Source organism: Cotesia glomerata, linkage group LG9 (assembly GCF_020080835.1).
Source record: "Cotesia glomerata isolate CgM1 linkage group LG9, MPM_Cglom_v2.3, whole genome shotgun sequence".
Classification (NCBI taxonomy): Eukaryota; Metazoa; Arthropoda; class Insecta; order Hymenoptera; family Braconidae; genus Cotesia; species Cotesia glomerata.
The window spans coordinates 17,994,259-18,013,210 of NC_058166.1; the positions used below are offsets into that span (position 1 = coordinate 17,994,259).

The following is an 18,952-nucleotide window of genomic DNA, read 5'->3' on the forward strand; positions in this document are numbered from 1 at the left end:
TTCAATAAAATAAATTGTAAAAATTTTCAAATGTCGGCTAATTTAATTTTCATTATAATATTTATACTTACCAAAAGTTTTGAAAAAACTACAAATTTTTTTATTTTTACAGCTGACAGCTGTCAATTTTTTAAATTCTCTTGACAAATCATTTACAATAATAAAATTCTTTAAAAAATTTCCACTAATGATTGTTTTTTTAATTTTCACAAATAAAATTTTTCTTATAATAATTTTATTGCTAATGAAAATAAAGTTAGCCGTCATCTAAAAATTTTTATAATTTTTTTTATTCAAAAATTTTTTTTTCATTTGTAAAAAATTTCAAAAACTATAAGTGCAATTTAAAAAAAATATTTTTTAGTTCTAATTTAATAAATGAAGCAAAATCAAAAAGTCAAAAATGTCGGCTAACTTTATTAATATTTATTGCTATAAAATTATTAAAAAATTTCTAGTGTTTGTCATCTTCAATATCTTTATAAATTGTTAATAATTTAATATTATAATTCAAGCTTTTTTTCACTGAACTATCAACTTATTTCACTCACATGTTATTTCTTCTTTAAAACTTTTCATGTTTTAACCGAAAAATAAATTTTTTTTAACAATTAAACTTGAAAAATCATTTTAAAATCAGCTGACAATTTTATTTTTATAAAAAAATCAACTATAAGAAAAAAATATAATAATTACTATACAAAAACTATAATAATCAATGAAGATAATATCCAAATTAATTAAATTCAAATTTATTAATATCATAATGAAAAAAAGTTCAAAAGAATTTTTAATTATTAGAAAAAGACACTTGTGACAAAATAATGAATCCTACCAGAACTACACTTGATACAACAGTGACTTGTCATTTCTCCTTTTCCAACCAACCTGCCCTCTGTAAAAATCAAGATGGCGGCCGCGCGCAAATTTAAAATTTAAAATCCAAAAATCCTGAATAAGATATTTAAGGTTAGAAAATTATTAAAAAAAAGAAACTGTCAAGAGGAAGAAATTAAAGAAATGTATCTTCAAAGAATAAAGATGTTTTTTATTCTCCAACTTGAACGATACATTTGAAAAAAATGTTAACATACTCCAGAACATAAAAAAGTTCATATTTACCTAGTACAATATTATTTATAATTTACAGAATCGATTGTTATTTAATATCAAAGGTTAGTAACATTTATATCAACACTTTCTTCAGTAATTTCCAGTAAAAATAAAAATTTAAAGGTTCGTTATTTTTAGATTTTTCTATTTAAAAGTATTTTATTCTAAACGATAAAATTCAACTGCGTGACAGTTTAATAACAAAAAAATTTGTGTTTATAAAAATAATCGAATAAATAAATCTCAATAATTTTTCTAAAAAATTTCAATTAAAGGAAGACATATTTAGGTAAATATTAATATGAAAATTAAGTTAGCCGACATTTAAAAATTTTTAGAATTTTTTTTATTGAAAAAATAATTGCAAAAAAATAAAAAAAAAATTCTTCACTTGTAAAAAACTTTAAAAATTGTAATTGCAATTTTTAAAAAATATTTTTTTGTTTTAATTTAATTATTAAAAAAAAATCAAAAAATTAAAATCGACGGCTAACTTTAGTATTATAATATTAATATGATACTAAAGTTAGCCGACGTTAAAAAATTTTTCTATTTTTTTTGATCAATTAAATTTCAAGTAAAAAAATTGCACCTATAATTTTTAAAATTTTCTACATGTGAAATTTTTTCTTTTAATTTTATAGTAACAATTTTTTCATTAAAAATAATTATAAAAATTTTCAGATGTCGGCTAATTTAATTTTCATAATATTAATTTGAAGCTATCACGCAGCGTAATTGTTTACATAATCCTAAAAATTAATTTATTTAATAATTATTATTTATTAAAACCTAATTCGTTAGCACGTTTATAAACGCGCGTCAAAAGATAGAGTGATATTATAAATAATTTATAAATTTTCCTAAGCGCAATTTATTATTTATTATTTTTACATAAATATTATTATTGATCTTTGTTATATCTTCGTGCATATATACTCGCATACGTCACACTTAACTCACAATTACTCATAAAATAAATCACTAGTTCACACTTCTTACAATTTTAATAATTTCAAATAATCTTCAATTTTTTTTTTAAATTTTTAATAACTATTATTATTATTATTATTAAATTAAATAAATTCACTGCGCTTGTGATTATAAAATAAAAGAAGAAAATAAAGTAACTCATTATATCTGTCTACTGTTTAAGTGCACATGCCCGTTAATGTACATGTTATTGTATTTTAAAATCGGTAAATCCTGAGCGAGAAAGCTATTTTAAAATAAATAAACAATCTCGTTAATCCATTTATGGGCACGTTAATTATCTTTGTCTTACTCGTTAAAAATTAATCAATAATTCAAAGAGTAAGATGGATTAATTAAATAGAAACAAGAGCCTAATAAATTCGTATCAACGATCTATTTAGGCAAAACGTATCTTTTTGTGCTCTATGTACAAAAGAAGTGTCAATATATATTTTTTTATATATATATAATAATAATAATTAATAATTAATCTTATTATTATCGTTATTATTTCTGTTGTTAAATTTAATTATGAAATTCGCACTTTAATTTTATTAATTATTCTAAAATAAATTTTTTTATAGCCGATCATTTTTTTCACCGTTTTTGCGCGGCTACTGCTGCTACCAGAGCCGCTCCACGACCACTTCCGTCTTCTGATAACATCAGGTCAAACTGTAAATTAAATAATTGGTTATTAATTTATTTTTTCAATAATTATATGAGACACAGTGACCAAGATTTATTTTTTAGGTTTTTCGGGAAATTTTATTGGAATTTTTATAAGATCTGGTCACCGCGGAGTAAAATGAATTATTTTTATTTATGATACTGAAGTTAGCTGACCTGACAGCTGGCAATTTTTTAAATTCTTATAACAAATTAATTACAATACTAAAAGTGCTTTTAAAAATTTTCACTGATAATTTTCTTTAATTTTTACATGTGGAATTTTTTCATTAAATTTTTTTCATAACAATTTAATTGTTGTAAAATTCTAAAAAAATATTTAATGTCTGTCAACTTCAGTGTTATTTTATGAAAATTAAGTTAGCCGACATCTGAAAATTTTTAGAATGTTTTTTTTTATTGAAACAATTATTAAAAAAAAAAAATAAAAAAAAAAAACTTCATTTGTAAAAAACTTGAAAAACTATAAGCGCAATTTTTAAAAAATATTTTTTTGTTCTAATTTAATTAATGAAAAAAAAAAATCAAAAAATTAAAAACGTCGGCTAACTTTAGTATTATTATTATTTTTATTTTATGGGTAAATCTTACCGTGTAATTTTGTAACTGGCCAATTTTTTCTGTCATTAGATCATGGAAGTGAGGGTGGAATCGATAAACTGATCCGTCAATTCCAACAGTAACGTTGTTCTCTCCGATTTTATTCAGCAAGCATGCAATACCCGCACTAGCAAGGTGAGCTGCTCTTCTCGAGACTACTGAGCAAACGTATCTTACGTTTTCACAGTCTTGGTCATTTGCGTTACTGATACCGAGCTCTGCTAAGACTTCTCGGCAGTTTGTGTATTTGCCTTTTGGATCTCTAGTGAAAAAAAAAAAAAAAAAAAAAAATTAGGTGATTTTTTTAAAATTAGTTCACCAAAAAAATTATCAATAATTTAAAATAATATAAAAAATTTATTAAATGTAATTTTAATTAAAATTGACTAAAAAGTAATTTTTATTTTTTTTGATAATTTTTTAAATTATTAAAATTTTCTCAAAAATTTTACAATTTATTGATTGAGAAAAAAAAATTAATATGTAAATTAAAGCTTATTTAATAAGCTTTCAAATAAAATTTACAAAAAATTTATTAAATTATTTTATTCAATAGATATTGAAGGGAGAGACAGTAAAAATTAAAATTAAAAAAAAAATTTTTTATCTAAAATTTTTGTCGAATTAAATTTGATAAATTTTGTGATTTAAAATTATTAAAAATTATAAAAAATACTTACGCTTCAATTTCCGAGACATATTTAGTGAAGAATTTTCCCCGCTTTTTCAAATCCGGCGGACACTTGCCTTCAAACAAGAGACCGGTATCAATAAGCTTCTCGAGAACCAGCCTAGCCAGCTCTCCCATGTACATTCCAGAGATCATTTTCTCGTAGATTTGAGTGCCAGGATTAATAGAGTTCTCGTCGATGGCTCTGTCGAACTCAGTGACGACAAAGTCCAGGGTTCCGCGCTCACCCATCGCACCCCACTCAGTGTTGATCAGCATGTGCTCTTTATTTTCATTGAAGTTACCGGGAACTGCTGCTGCAACATTTTTGGTTTTTTCAACGTAGCAAGCGTTGCTTCCTGTTCCAACAATCAGCCCGATTTTACAGTTGTGGTTCTTCCATGCGCAAGACATCAGAGTTCCAGTTGTATCGTTTAAGATACCACAGACATCAATTCTGACATCCTGTAAGACAAAAATTTATTTCAATTAATTTAATAATAAATAATACATCTGTTTAATTATTAAATCTAAATAATAATAATAAAATATTAAATTTGAATTATAATTACATTTCTTTTAGCAATAGCAGCTTCAAGCAAAGCTACGACGTCCTCACCAACAACTCCGCTGCAGTTGAACCCTTTGGTCCACCTTACCAACACTCCTTTAGTCAATCCATACTGACTGCAAGGAAAGCTGAAGGTAAAACCAAGTGGTAGGATTTCTTTCTCCAGCTTCAAATCCTTGACGAAGAGCGCGAGACACTGAGCGATGTGATCGAACAATTGTGTTCCAGATCCCAGCATAAGCGACTGTGGGATCGCGTAGATTTTACTCTTCATGTCGAAGTTCGTGTAGTCTAGCGAAATCAGCAGGACTCGGAAATTAGTACCGCCGAGATCCAGAGCCAGAAAATGTCCCTTCTCTGCAACGGATTAAAATTTATTAATTATCATTTATTTCTTATAAAGTGGACCTTCTTATAAACTCCGCCGTCCATCTTACGGCATGAAACAAATTTTATTTTGTTTAAGAAATTTTTTATGAAAATTATTTTTATTCTGAGTAATTTTTAAATATTAATTAAAATTTATTAATTATCATCAAGGTCAACATCAACTTATTAAAAAATAAGTTTACTTACCAGTTCCATTGGGAAGATCCTGGACGTAAGTCGGGTAGCATCTGACAATAGCTTCTTCATGAGTTTCTTTATTTAACCCGCGCTGTATCTCTTGATGCAAGCTTTTCATTAACGTTCGAAGCTGCTCGTCTGTTAGGACAAGCTCTTTGCAAGCCTCTTTTACCTAAAAAAAAAATTTTATTTAATTTTTAAGTATTTTTTTGAATAACGTGATTAATTAATTAAGTTTTGAATAATTAATTAATTAATTAATTTTTATAATAAATTAGTTAAAAGAATTTTTTTTTATATTAATTTATTATAAAAATTGCAAGATGTTTTTTGATTTTATTATTATAATTTATAATAAATCATATAATCTTAGAGAAAAAAAAAAAAAAATATGAAAATTTTTATCAATAAATAACTTAAGAGTAATTTATCATTAATAAATATTGAAAATAATTTCTAAGCTAATAGCGATATTAAATTTATCTTTATTTATAATGTAATTTTATAAATGAAAATAAATACAGAAATTGATATATTGCTTATCATAGATGACGTAATTTTTTTTCCGCATTAAAATCTTTCCAGCTGAAGAACTGTCAGCGCGCATGGGATAAAAAGTAATGTAAGTATATTAAATTCAACAGGATAATTTTTTTTGACTTTGACAATTTTCTTTGCTGTAATATCAGTAATTTTAGTTAATTACTTTGTTATTTGATTTACAGATAAAAAAGCAATTACAATTATCATAACAATAACAATGATGTTTGGGAAGAATATGTATGTGTACGTGAGTATTTTTGTTTTTATCGATAACAGAATAAGGTGGTTATCAGTTACATATTTTTATTTCCGTTATAACGTCAGAATTTTCATGGACGTGTAATTTTAATTTACGCACCTCATATCAAACTATATTTTAAGAATTTAAATTGTATTGATAACTTTAGAAAAGAAGACTACTAGTTGGAAAAAAAAAAACATTTTTAATGTAATGAAGAAAGAAGAATATCTTTAGGTGCAATTAAATTAATTTGCTAGGTGTAAAAAAGATTGTAAATCTATTTGATGAACAAACATATAATTCAATGGTAAATATATGTTATTTATGACACTAATTTACAGAAACTTGATGAAATATATGCATTAGAGGTATCATTAAGATCAATCGCGTTGATAAATTTTTATTTATGAAAAGTGGTAAAGCAAAAAGAAAATAAATGTTTTATTTTATAGTTTGAAATTTATTTTTTTAAGAAAAAATAAAAAAAACTTGAAAGAAGAAATGAAAAAAATTAAATGCTTTATTATATTATATTTTTAAAATAATTTATTAAAAAAGAAATAAAAAAAAGTTTTAAAGAAGAAATATAAAAAAACAAATTAATTTTTTAATATATTTTAAATATAATTTTTTAAAGAAGAAATAAGAAAATTTTCAAAGAAGAAATATAAGAAAACAAATTCATTTTAAAAATGATTTTTTAAAAAAGAAATAAAAAAATCAAAGAAGAAATATAAAAAACAAATTTATTTTTTAATAAATTTTAAAAATGATTTTTTAAAGAAGAAATAAATAAAATCAAAGAAGAAATAAAAAAATGAAAAATACATTTTAAAAATGATTTTTTAAAGAAGAAATGAGATAATTAACCAAAAGAAGAAATAAAAAGAAAATGAATAAACTAAATACTGCAAATAAAATTCATAAGATAGACAATTGCAAACCTTGACATTTAAAATTATGCAATATATAGTCTTTGAGATTCCCGCGCGCTTTTACTACGGACATCCGTTAACTCTGATTATTATTTCCCACAACCACCACATTGATCCAGTCTGACGTCACTGACACACCCGCGAGCCAGCCAATAGGGTCGCCATGTGAATGAATATTAAATATTTGTTCACATGTATCAATGTATTGATATCCGACTAGGAGCAATAAATAACCAGACAGAGAAGGAGCTATTCGATAACTATCATATCAGCATTATTGAGTATGAGTATGAGCACAAAAACCCAGTACATATTATCAATAATTACAGATGGTTTTATTAGCCGATACGTCATGCCGGTGACACGTGGAAAATCAAAATGTCAGCTGTTTTTTTTATTTTTTCGGCTTTGTATAAATTTACTAATCACCTTAATATGATTTACAGTTCACAAAATTAATAATTATTATTTTCAGTACAGGTTAATTCAACACGTGGATAAGCTAGATTTAAAATAGAGTAAGAAGCTATAAAAATTAATCAGGTCAACTATTTAATTATTAATTTTATTCTTAAATTATTACGTAGTTCTAATAATATTCAAAGTGATAAAAAATTACCATGAATCGGATAACGTTAATTAATTACCATGCTAAATATTTAAAAGAATTTTTTTATATTTTTTTTAAGCTTAAAAAAACCGGATTATTGATCTTTTTAAAGGAGCAAGATAAAATTCAAGAGGATTAGTTTTGGTAGCTAAAGAAAATTCACAATCTCATGACGTTAACGCCGGATCGATAAACCAAACTCTTGTGCTACGTAATAATTAATAGCCGTAGTAGTAATAAATAAAAAAACTTATCAATAATAAATGCAAAAAAAAATGACACTATAGTTAGCAGATGTCTAAAAATTTTTGATTTTTTTTTTTTAATTAAATTACAACTAAAAAGATATTCATAAAAAATTGCACTTATAGTTTTTCAAGTTTTTAACATGTGATATTATTTTTTAATTTTAAAATATCAGCTAACTTGATTTTCATAAAAAAAAATAATTAAATACTAAAACTTTCTTTTTTTTGGATGTAAATAAATACTATTTGAATCTCACCTCCGGCTTAACCAGACTTTCCAGATTTGTGGGAGCAGTCTTCATCTTCATCAGCACGTTATTGACTAATTAATATAATTAAATCCCTCCAAAAATGACGAAGATCAATGAACTCAAGAAGCAATACTTCAGTGGGCAATTTTAAAATTATTTTAACAACCCGGTTCAATACCCAGAGTGATGCAATTATTTAAATACTCCAATTTTTTTAATAAAAAAAAATTAAAACGCAATTTAATTATCCAGGCAGAACAAAACTTTGGAGTATTTTCAAAAAACCTCCAGTACTTGTTGATAAATTAGTTAAAATATTTTAAAATCAATTTATTATTTGCAGACAAGAGTTAAATATCTGAAAGACCAACGGTGACTGTGATGTGTTAAGCTGAACAGCGCTTGCTCTACCTAACCACCTCCAGTTGAAATTGTCTTCCATGAGAAGAGGAGAAACACGGTAAGAAGGGGCATAGATCCAACCAAAGCGTACCGCTGGTGCTCTACTACCAGTTCAGTAAAATAGAATGAGAATTATTGTGTGTACATTTACTATACTACTCTGGCTGTACTCATAGAATTATTTCCCCACTTGGACGGGCCTCTGGTTGTCCTAATACTCTCCTCTTTTAATTTACAGTAAGTACGCACCAACACATTCCATCGTTTTGTGTCAGCTCTGCGCAGAAGCTGACTCTGCTGGAGGCTCGTCTGCTTTCAAGGGCAAATAAGGTCACCAGACCACCCTCTGTCGCGGAAACTACCAAATGTTACATCACATTTCTTCAATCACGTCAAAGCTTTCTAATTTATAGCTGGTAAAATTTAATGACACTGAAGTTAGCAGACGCCTAAAAATTTTTGATTTTTTTTTATTAATTAAATTACAACTAAAAAGATATTTTTAAAAAATTGCACTTAAGTATAGCTTTTCAAGTTTTTTACATGTGAAATTTTTTCAATAAAAAATCTCTAAAAATTTTGAAATGTCGGCTAACTTCATTTTCATTGTAATTTATGAGAAGAAATTATCTATTTTATTTATTATGATTTTAATTGCATTTGTATTTGTATTGATATCGATACAATTTCTTTCAGTGTCAATTTTCACAGCTAAGGTGAATTGCGTCAACCTTTAATCACGGGGCAACCCGATCCATCGCGCAATACACTAAAGTATTTCTGTTGATGATGCAAAGGTCCTTGAGGATTGCTTTTATTCGTACTAAATATTTTTTTTTTTTTTTTTTTTTTTGTTATTCTTGTGCTAAGGACGTATTTTGGCCGAGCACTTTCTGCAGAGGCTCGTCTCTATACCTACGTTTACGTGGTAAACGTCACGTACCATTCATACTTTCTTTTAGCGATAAGTTTTCTGTCTCCCCTTTTTTAGCTGGCTGCTATACTAATTATAATTTCATTTCTTCAGGGAGAATTGAGGTCTTTAAATCTGATACGTCAATGGAAAAAATATTCTTGGGATTCTAGGATCTATATTTAGTGTTTGGATGTTATTTTTATTGGATGGAAAAGTTTAATTTAGTTTATTAATTTTATAAACTTTAAAGTTTTAGAAGAAGTTTTATTCCTGTTTAAAAATATTTATTGAAAAGAATTAAAAATGATGAAATTTGAAAAAAAAAAAATTACAGAAATTTCATCCCTGATTAAAAAAATTGATTGAAAAAATAATATAGATTTTATAAAAAACAATATAATATAAATTTTTTTAGAAAAAATAATATAAATTTAATCTCTGATTAAAAATATTGATTGAAAATGAATTAAAAATGATAAAATATTGAAAAAATTTATCCCTGTTTAAAAATATTGATTGAAAAAAATTAAAAATGATGAAATTTGAAAAAAAAATTACAGAAATTTCATCCCTGATTAAAAATATTGATTGAAAAAAATTAAAAATTACTTCAAAAAATAATTTTGAAATAAATAAAAGTAATTTTATTAAATTTAATATTTTAAAGTTTATAAAATTATTTCATCAGACAATTAAAAAATTTTTTTTTCAATGCCAACGGTTTACTGCCCTTGGTGGTTTAGCCTGAGGATTTATTATTTATACATCGATAATTATATCACTGGCCATTAAGATATTATGTTCTTAAAGATCTATTTTAATATTACGCCCGCGGTGTGTATGATCATAATTTTTCCATGAATTTCGCTGCGTCAGCAATTAAGACTTCTAATAAATAATTCATCATATTATCAGAGTTTTAAAGTTAATCCAAATAATTTATTATGAATAAATAAAATGATTAATGTTATCATTATGTTCTATTATATTTACTAGGATTACTTTTAAAGATTAAATAAGATTTTTAAACAAATAATATGAAAGATTACGACCTACCTCAAATTTTTATTTTCTAATTGACTTTTGGGGTATTCCATGCGAAATCGAAAAATGACTAAAATTTTTTTATTTCTCTAGTTAATTCTAATTTAGTCTTCATTTATTGTTAAAAGTCTATATTTTACGAATTTGTAAAGAAAATTTTTTTTAATCAATAAGAAAATCGATTTTTCTCTCCTAGTAACTTTTCAGTCGTACTAACTGGTATCCGGGCCAAATGCTGTTTAAGTCGGCAACACGTTTTTTAAATCATCTTATCAATTCCAGCTAGTGACTTATTGTATTTAAGAGCGGTTGATAGTTGATTTTCAAACGTGTTTTTCTCATGTATGTGATAAAATTTAGAAAAAAAACGCTTCGCTCTTCGATAGATAATTTAATTATATATCGAAGAGCGAAGCGCTTTTTTGGAAAATTTTCATTTATTTATGCATAAAATGCGTTTTAAGATTCCATTTGTTGTACAAGTATGACAGAGATACTTCCGTTTGTCCAATAGAGGGCGAGAGAGAGAAAAAATGTAAACCCTTCTTAAGAAGAAGAATTAAATAAAGAAAAGAATTATGTTTGAAAAAAATAGAAAAGTTGTTTTCTCAACCTTAAATCTGAATTGTTAAATTTTTTTTCTTTGTAAAAGTAACAATAAACATATTAAAAATGATTTAAACTTCTTATAATTGTCAAAAAATTCAAAATATAGTTTTGAAGATCATTTAAAATATGTCCCACCAGTCACATGTGATACTTATTACGGACTCTAAAAAATTTTTTAAAAAATGTTAAAAGTTTTTTTTTTTGTATATTTTTTAAAAAAATACCATGCGCAGTAATGTTTTGTAAATTAAGGACTATGTTTTTTTGTATTGTAAAATTTTAAGGTATTTATTTATTTATTTATTAAAAAAAAAAAAATTTTTTTTTTTTTTACTTTGTATTTTTTTAAATTGACTTAAAAAAAATAAAAAGAAAAAAAATTGTTAATAATTTATTTGTTTGTAAATACATAGGTGCCTGATGATGTCAGAATAAAACTGACGAAACGTCGCATGTTAAAATAAATGAAATAAAAAAACATAACAACATCCTGATCTTTATTTAATTATAGAAGAATTTAGACTTTATTAAATCAACAAATATAAACAATAATGTTTCTAAGGTTGAAATAATATAAAAGTCTTTTTAATAAACAACTTGATGTAAACATTTTGTACTTGTCTCACCAGTCACAAATTAAATGCCTGTCCCGCCAGTCACAATAAAAAACAATTTTTTAAATTGTTTCTGCGTAGGTAATCAGTATAATTCTTTATAATATTGAATGTTTGTAGGATAAATTTTGTTATTGAGAAGGAAGTATTTTTTAAAAGTTTAGTGGTCGAACTGAAATTCGATTTCAAGTATACTGCGGTAAGGGAGAAGGATTTGTTCTTAGTCCCACCAGTCACACTCAGTCAAACGATAATTACGAGAAAAAACTTAAAAAGTAATTGAGGTTTTTGACAAAGGGATGTTGTTAATTAGTTATTCTTCTATATTATAAGATACATTTTACTATAGTATACGTTTCAGTCACATAATTGTAGCTTATAATTAATGGAATTCCAGAGTTAAATGTCCCACCAGTCACTATAGAATGCCCGTTTTATTAAAATTTTTACGCTCGAGAATTTGACAGTCTCTGACCCGGTAAATATTGCGTCACCCAGCTTATCATTTATTTAAAGTCTGAAGAATGACTAACGCAATTATCAAGTGTGATTAAATATAAGTTGAGTAGCCGAAATATTCATTGACTCGAAAAATAATTGACAAGGAATCCCCCGAGTTATAAATAATTATTGTTAATATCTAAGTATATTTAATCGAGATAATCCAGGTAAATAATATATTTTATTTATGGGTAAATACGATTGTAAATATGTCAAAATTAATTCAGAAGCTAATCTGATGCAATTTAACTTTCAGATTGCGGAATTATATTTTATGAAGACATTTTTTTATTTTTCTAACAATTAAATTGTGGCAAAAAAAATTGACAATATTTTTTTTGCTATAATTTGTTTATTAAAAATTTTTTTTAATTATTAAACAACTGTTTAATTAATTTTGATGAAAAAATTGACTTGTAAAAATTGTAGAAAAAATTAAAAATGCAATTTTTTAAAAGTAATTTTTTTGAACAAATTTATTTGTTAAAAAATATTAAAAAGTAGTTAAATAACTGCTAATTTTATTTAAATTAATTTATCAGATATTTAATAATTTTTGTAACAAATAAATTATAGCAAAAAAAAATTTTTTTAAATAAAAATGCAATTTTTTTAAACAAATTTATTAATTAAAAAAATTAAAAAATTGTCAAATGACAGCTAACTTAAATATAATATTTTTTTAATTAATCAGTATTATATAAATTTGTTAATATTTCTAATAAAATTTTTTTTTTTTTCAGATTAAAATTAAAAATTAAAATAAAAAGAAAAAATGATACAAAACATCGATCGATTGATTCACACCTGCGCATATCTCATTTTTGATAGTTGCTCTTGAATAAAAGAAATTAAAAAGCCGCGTGATCTTTTTCAATAAACAGTGAACTTTACTGGGAAATGAACTTCAATGCTAAATTACATCGCTTGGTATGCATTACTCCTATCATATTACGTCTTAATGCACCTATATTTTGAGTGCATGTGTAAACATATACGTACACTTGGAAAAATACACCAAGCGTGCAGCTAACGAGTTCTTTTACGTAGATGTAAGTTACGTAAGAATTGCAATCCCTGATCAATAAATATACAAGGAGGAAACGCAAAATTAATGCATCGATTTACTCGCATAAAATAATTAATTTTAAAAACAAATATCTTTTAACATTTTTATCGTTTATTTATGAGATTCGTCCGTGAGTACGTGACTAAAATTAATAGTATAAACTAAAATTGTTATTTTTTGGCACAAAAGTAAGAAAAATATTTTTTATTTTAAAATATATTTTTCAGCCGTGAAAAATTTAAAAGCAAAGGGCTGTCTAAAAATAGGCTCATTGAAATGCGTGGAAGATATTAATCTCAAAAATCTTAAACTACAGGAATAGCTTAAGGTCATGGTGAAAGATGGCCATAGAAAGAAACTAAACCATGAGAACATTTTTGTTGTATTAAAAAAAATCTGACGAAGAAAAATTATAACTTTTAAATTTATACAATCCACGTGACTTGGAATTAATTGTCTGGAGAGAATAGAACCACATAAGTGTTACGCGCACGTGGGTTTATGTGACAATAGTAAGATCATTGATTAAACTCAAGTTCTTTGAACTTAAAACACTTTCCAATATCTAATAATAGATGTAATAATTATAAACGCTTTACGGTGAGTGTGTGACGTAAATTGTCTGCTAAAAGTTTAAGAAAAATTTTTCAATTAATTTCATTTATTTTTTAATGTTAAAAAAAAATTAAATGCCATAATTATTTATGGATCATTAAATATTTATGACTCACGTATTGTTCTGGGCATTTCATTTTTTATATTTCCTGGTATGTATGTTCATTTATCTATTTCTTTTAATAATATGTTAATGAATTGTTTTTTTTTTCTTTTTTTTTTTAGATATGTTAGTACGTATTGATAAGCTGAAAAAAATCTGCTATCTTTATTTATCTATTGTAAGATAAATTAGATTTGAAGATGACGTACTTTGGTCAAGCGAACTGGTATCGCGCTGAAAGACATTACATTATCGATACATGTAATCAAAACGGATAAAATTGTGCTCGAAGAGTTTAAAATTTAATATTGTATGTTAGCACGATATGTGAACCAGCCGATCCGGTTTATTGATGGATTACCAAGAAGGTAATTGAATTTATAACGGGCAACTTAGTACAACATATCTAATTAAAATTAAGTATAGTACTAAAGTTAGCCGACGTTTTTAATTTATTAAATTATAACTAAAAAAATTTTTTTTTAACTTTTACATGTAGAAAATTTAAAAAAAAATCCATGCAATTTTTTAAATAATTTTTTTAGTTCTAATTTATTATTATTATTATTATTTCTTTATTTATCGATCATGAAGTCGAAACTTCTTGCGGCTGTCCATACAAAGATAATACATAGTATAACATTTTATGAAAACAATCAGAAAGAAAAATAGATGTAAAAATAAAAATTGAAAGTTTAAATATGTTATTAAAGTCCAAATTATGTTTGAACAATTCAATCAACGTAGATCACTCAACCTCATTGCAAATTGCATATAACAAAAACTCAATTTCTAATTTAATCAATAAAAATATATAAAAAATTTTTAAATATCTGCTTTCAGTATCGTGCATACTTAAATAAAATTAAGAGACCTTTAAAAAAATTTTTTAATTAATTAAATTAGTTGTAAAAAAATTTTCTATAAAAATTATAAAATTTTCTACGTATAGAATTTTTTAAAATAATTTTTTTATATGTATTTAATTAAAAAAAATTTTTTTTATCATTATCAACCATAAAATGATAATTAAAATCTATTCGCAAGATATTTGCTTTTTGCATGCATAATTTGATTAATCGCGGATAATTTTTCTTCGCGTCATTTGAATTATCATAAATAGCTTAAGCGCATTAATAGCTAACTAAATAATAGAATATTAAAATTTTAGACAATAGATTATAAATCGATTGCGCTGTAAATGCAAAATCTGACATGTTATCTTCGGCTAGGTACTTTCTCTTTTAGTTAATGGATTTAAAAAAAATAAAAAAAGGGAAAATAATAAAAAAAAGCGCACGCGCGAGCTGCTAGGTCAATACCAAGTAGACTCTACTCGGGTACGCTCGGACTCGCGTGATTTGTTACGTACTCGTTCGACGAGTTGAGGATACATACATATATACTTGACATATCCATCGAGCTCGACCTCGCCCTGATCGACTTGCAAAATCTTTTGCGTCTCGATTCATTCACTTTTGCATGCACGCGGTTTTTATCATTCACCAAACAAATCCACTGGGGTAACATGAGCTTGTTTGCTTGTCGGTGACCCCATGTCTATCTTCAAACTTATCAAAAGCAAATTCATTGACTGAGAAGAAATAAATAAATACATATTAATCTTCAGTAAACACCGGAAGTGTCAATATCTCTAGAAATTTTTAAGTGTAAGAACCCAAATCAGGTTTTGCTGGTCAAGCTTTTTTATTTTTATACCTGGGTCACACGTGTGACTTTTAATACTTGTTTTTATTGAGTCATCTTCGTTGATTATTTCTTGGGATTTACATCTTATATTTTTTTTTTAATAGTTGGCGGATTTTTTTCATCAGATTTAAGATTTGAATAATTTTTTTTCTTATATTTTGCTGCTTGATTCGTATGTTATAGTGTGAGCGTTACTTAAAACACTGTATCTTCTAAAATATTGAAGATAGCCGCATAATATAAAAACGTTTTTTGTAGAAAATTTAATAAGCTACAATTTTGGTGTCTTATAATTTTACCAAAAAATCAATATTTTGGAAGTTACAGCCATTTTTATAATGACTAGATTATGAATTTTCATTTTTTATCATTTAAGTACTACTTGAGTTACATTTCCCATTATATCTCCTAAAATATTGAAGATAGCCCTTATACTGTTAAAACGTTTTTTGTAGAAAATTTAATAAGCTACAATTTTGCTTTCATAATTTTTCTCAAAAATCAATATTTCAGGAGTTATAGTCATTTTTTAAGTAACTAAATAGTGATTTCTAATTTTTGACTTTTTGAGCATTGATTAAGTTACTATATCTTCTAAAATATTGAAGATAGTCCCATAGTATAAAAACGTTTTTTGTAGAAAATTTAATAAGCTACAATTTTGCTTTCATAATTTTTCTCAAAAATCAATATTTCAGGAGTTATAGTCATTTTTTAAGTAACTAAATAGTGATTTCTAATTTTTGACTTTTTGAGCACTGATTAAGTTACTATATCTTCTAAAATATTGAAGATAGTCCCATAGTATAAAAAAGTTTTTTGTAGAAAATTTAATAAGCTACAATTTTGCTTTCATAATTTTTGTCAAAAATCAATATTTCATGAGTTGAAGTCGATTTTTAAGTAACTAGTTAGTGATTTGATATTTCATTCAAAAATTAATTATCTAATTAATTTTTTTTTCTTGCAGGTAATTAAATATGTCAAGAAGAAATGATTAATTCCTCAAAATAAAAGTTCCCTCGAATTTTTCAGATGAGGTTGTTGCTTGCATGGGACGTCGGTCAGTGATTCATGGACACGAATCAATGCGCCGAAGCATTTTCTATTTCAAGTTCAAACCTAGAAGGTCGCGATTAATAAATAGCGTGTATAAAAAATATTATTTATTAAAAACACAATCCAGTATGAATTTATACGATTCATCAACCATCAATGTAGGTATATCTCAATATTTTATACAATACATAATCCAGTTTTATACTTTGATAGCACTGACGTTATCCTGCAGCGTTTAATCCAGCGAATTAAGAAGACTAGTGAAGATAATTTATGAAGAATATCATCTTTGATGATGCCGAAGGTCAAAGAAAAAATTTAACTGCGCGAAGAATAAAAGTCAAGTAACAATAAGAATTATATTGCAAGATCGTATTTCATAGAGATTGCAATAAAACTTTAGTGTACAGCAAAGGAACATTCATGTTAAAAGATTAGTGTCATTTCATTAAACGCGCTGCTCTAATTAGCCCAGCGTTGTTGCTCTGACGTTTTACATCTGACACTAAATTACGTGCTAATTGTCCTCGTGTCGCTGAGAACGATCATTGAGAAAAAATATATTATTGTCGAGGAAGCGTATATAATTTATCTTCCACATAAAGTAATTAAAGAAACAAAATATCATCATAATAAACTCGAGAAATTTTTTTGTATATTTGCTGACCTTCTGAGTCTTCTTACATAACAACTATGCTTAAATATCAACCGCAACAATATAAATTATAATTGTACAATCAATCATCTATAATATCGGAAATTTGATTTCCTTTTTCAGTGATAAATATTTTACTGTAAAATATTTAATCTGAAACGGCGAAATAATTTTTTTTATTTAATTGTATTCTTCTTTAATTCCACATTATTATTTTTAATTATTAAAATAATAATTTTGAACACTTTTTAGCGTCTTTACCCTTGATCGCCATATTGTTAATGCAATCAAGAAGAATTAGTCTGTTGCCAACAGTTCGAGGACTTAAAATTACGTCCATTTAATTATTCTTAACAAATTGTTTTTTTTTTTTATCAATACATTTTTGTTAATTTATCAGAGTATATTCTTCACACGGCATTTAATTATCCATAATTATAATTAAAGACTTATGAATGAAATAATCGTGTTCCATTTTAAATTAATGATTTTCTATTCATAAACACACACTAAAAAAATAGATAATTATTTTTTAAAAACCTATTTACTAGGCAATTAGCTTATGTAGCGTTTAAAAAAAATTATCATACGTTGTATAGCGTAAAATGAACGTATGACAAGAATTGCGATGTAGAATAAACATGAAGTAATTATGAGTGTCATTACACCTCGATCCTTGAACTTTTTCACAACAAAGTAGAGTTTTTATATAGATTTAAATAGCGACTTACCGGTTGCGCAATATCTTCCCATTTTTCACCCAAATAGTCCCACTTTTCTTCAGCCATAACAAATTATCCTCGGCAAATATGAAATATTCCAAAAGATTCACTACTCAGCGATACTCAACAAACCTCGAGACAATCACCCTGACGTTCCACTTCAACTGAACGGCGCTTGCTGACGCTTACGTCACAAACAAGCTTATTAGTTCGCTAGTCTAGAAATAAATTAGTCAGATATTTTTGGAAACCGCATCTTCTCTACGCTATATTTGTTTCTTCGCGAATAAAATTTATTATATCAGCTTTCTTCCTTGAGTTATGGGGCTCTGAGAAGGAAATTGATTGTAATAATAGTTGGGAAGGGGTTTAGAGGTCAATTTAAATGATTTTTGACATTTTTTGGAGGCTAAAATCCTTTAATTTTTTTTTGTTCTCTTTCAATATACATAAATAAGTAATAATATCCTTAGAATAACTTAAACCATAATACAAGATAATTTTTGATTTGTCGACAATGCCGCTCTTATCAAAATACTTTTACTGAAAATTAAATATATTTTCTATATTTTTTTATCAGTCTTTCAACGTCTTAGCTTTCGCTTTCAGTCTTTTATTTATTTATTGCTATGGTAAAAAATTAAAAAATTAACTTTAAAAAAACCATTGTATAATTTACTTGCCTTTATGGCTTATGAATAATAGGGTGTGGAGGAAAGGGGGATATAGGGAGGGTGGGATCTGACTATATACAAATATATACATTTTTATTGCTAACAGCTAGGTCTTTAATTTCGTGGCAGTTGTCCACGATTGACGAGATTTCTTTCTCTTTGGCGTTGGTGAAGTTCTTCCTTCTTGAACCGGGCTCTTCTTCTCAGTTCATCCATATGTTTGGCATCTCCTTGAAGCCACCAGT

At 25.8% G+C, this 18,952-nt stretch overlaps 1 protein-coding gene and 2 long non-coding RNA genes across 6 annotated transcripts; 2 read left to right on the plus strand and 1 right to left on the minus strand.

Moving 5' to 3' along the window:
- Positions 1-1,871: 1,871 nt before the first annotated feature.
- Positions 1,872-18,290, minus strand: LOC123272125 (hexokinase type 2). Of its 2 annotated transcripts, none has more exons than XM_044738789.1 (6): positions 18,043-18,290; positions 5,196-5,358; positions 4,621-4,976; positions 4,059-4,513; positions 3,370-3,640; positions 1,872-2,763 (listed from the first exon to the last, which is right to left on the minus strand). In XM_044738789.1, the coding sequence occupies exons 1-6, from the start codon at positions 18,097-18,099 to the stop codon at positions 2,686-2,688; spliced, it is 1,380 nt and encodes a 459-aa protein (XP_044594724.1). In that variant the 5' UTR covers positions 18,100-18,290; the 3' UTR covers positions 1,872-2,685. The 2 variants fall into 2 exon arrangements, with proteins under 2 accessions (XP_044594724.1, XP_044594725.1); XM_044738790.1 differs by lacking the exon at positions 18,043-18,290 and adding an exon at positions 8,021-8,412.
- LOC123272128 lies at positions 11,903-13,870 on the plus strand. 3 transcript variants are annotated; one of them, XR_006511031.1, is made up of 3 exons: positions 11,903-12,267; positions 12,844-13,307; positions 13,397-13,870. It is a non-coding gene; the product is annotated as an uncharacterized LOC123272128 (long non-coding RNA). The 3 variants fall into 3 exon arrangements; XR_006511032.1 differs by having other exon boundaries at positions 12,844-13,303; XR_006511033.1 differs by having other exon boundaries at positions 12,844-13,299.
- Positions 13,999-18,136, plus strand: LOC123272127. Its single transcript, XR_006511030.1, has 2 exons — positions 13,999-14,255; positions 16,568-18,136. It is a non-coding gene; the product is annotated as an uncharacterized LOC123272127 (long non-coding RNA).
- Positions 18,291-18,952: the final 662 nt, after the last annotated feature.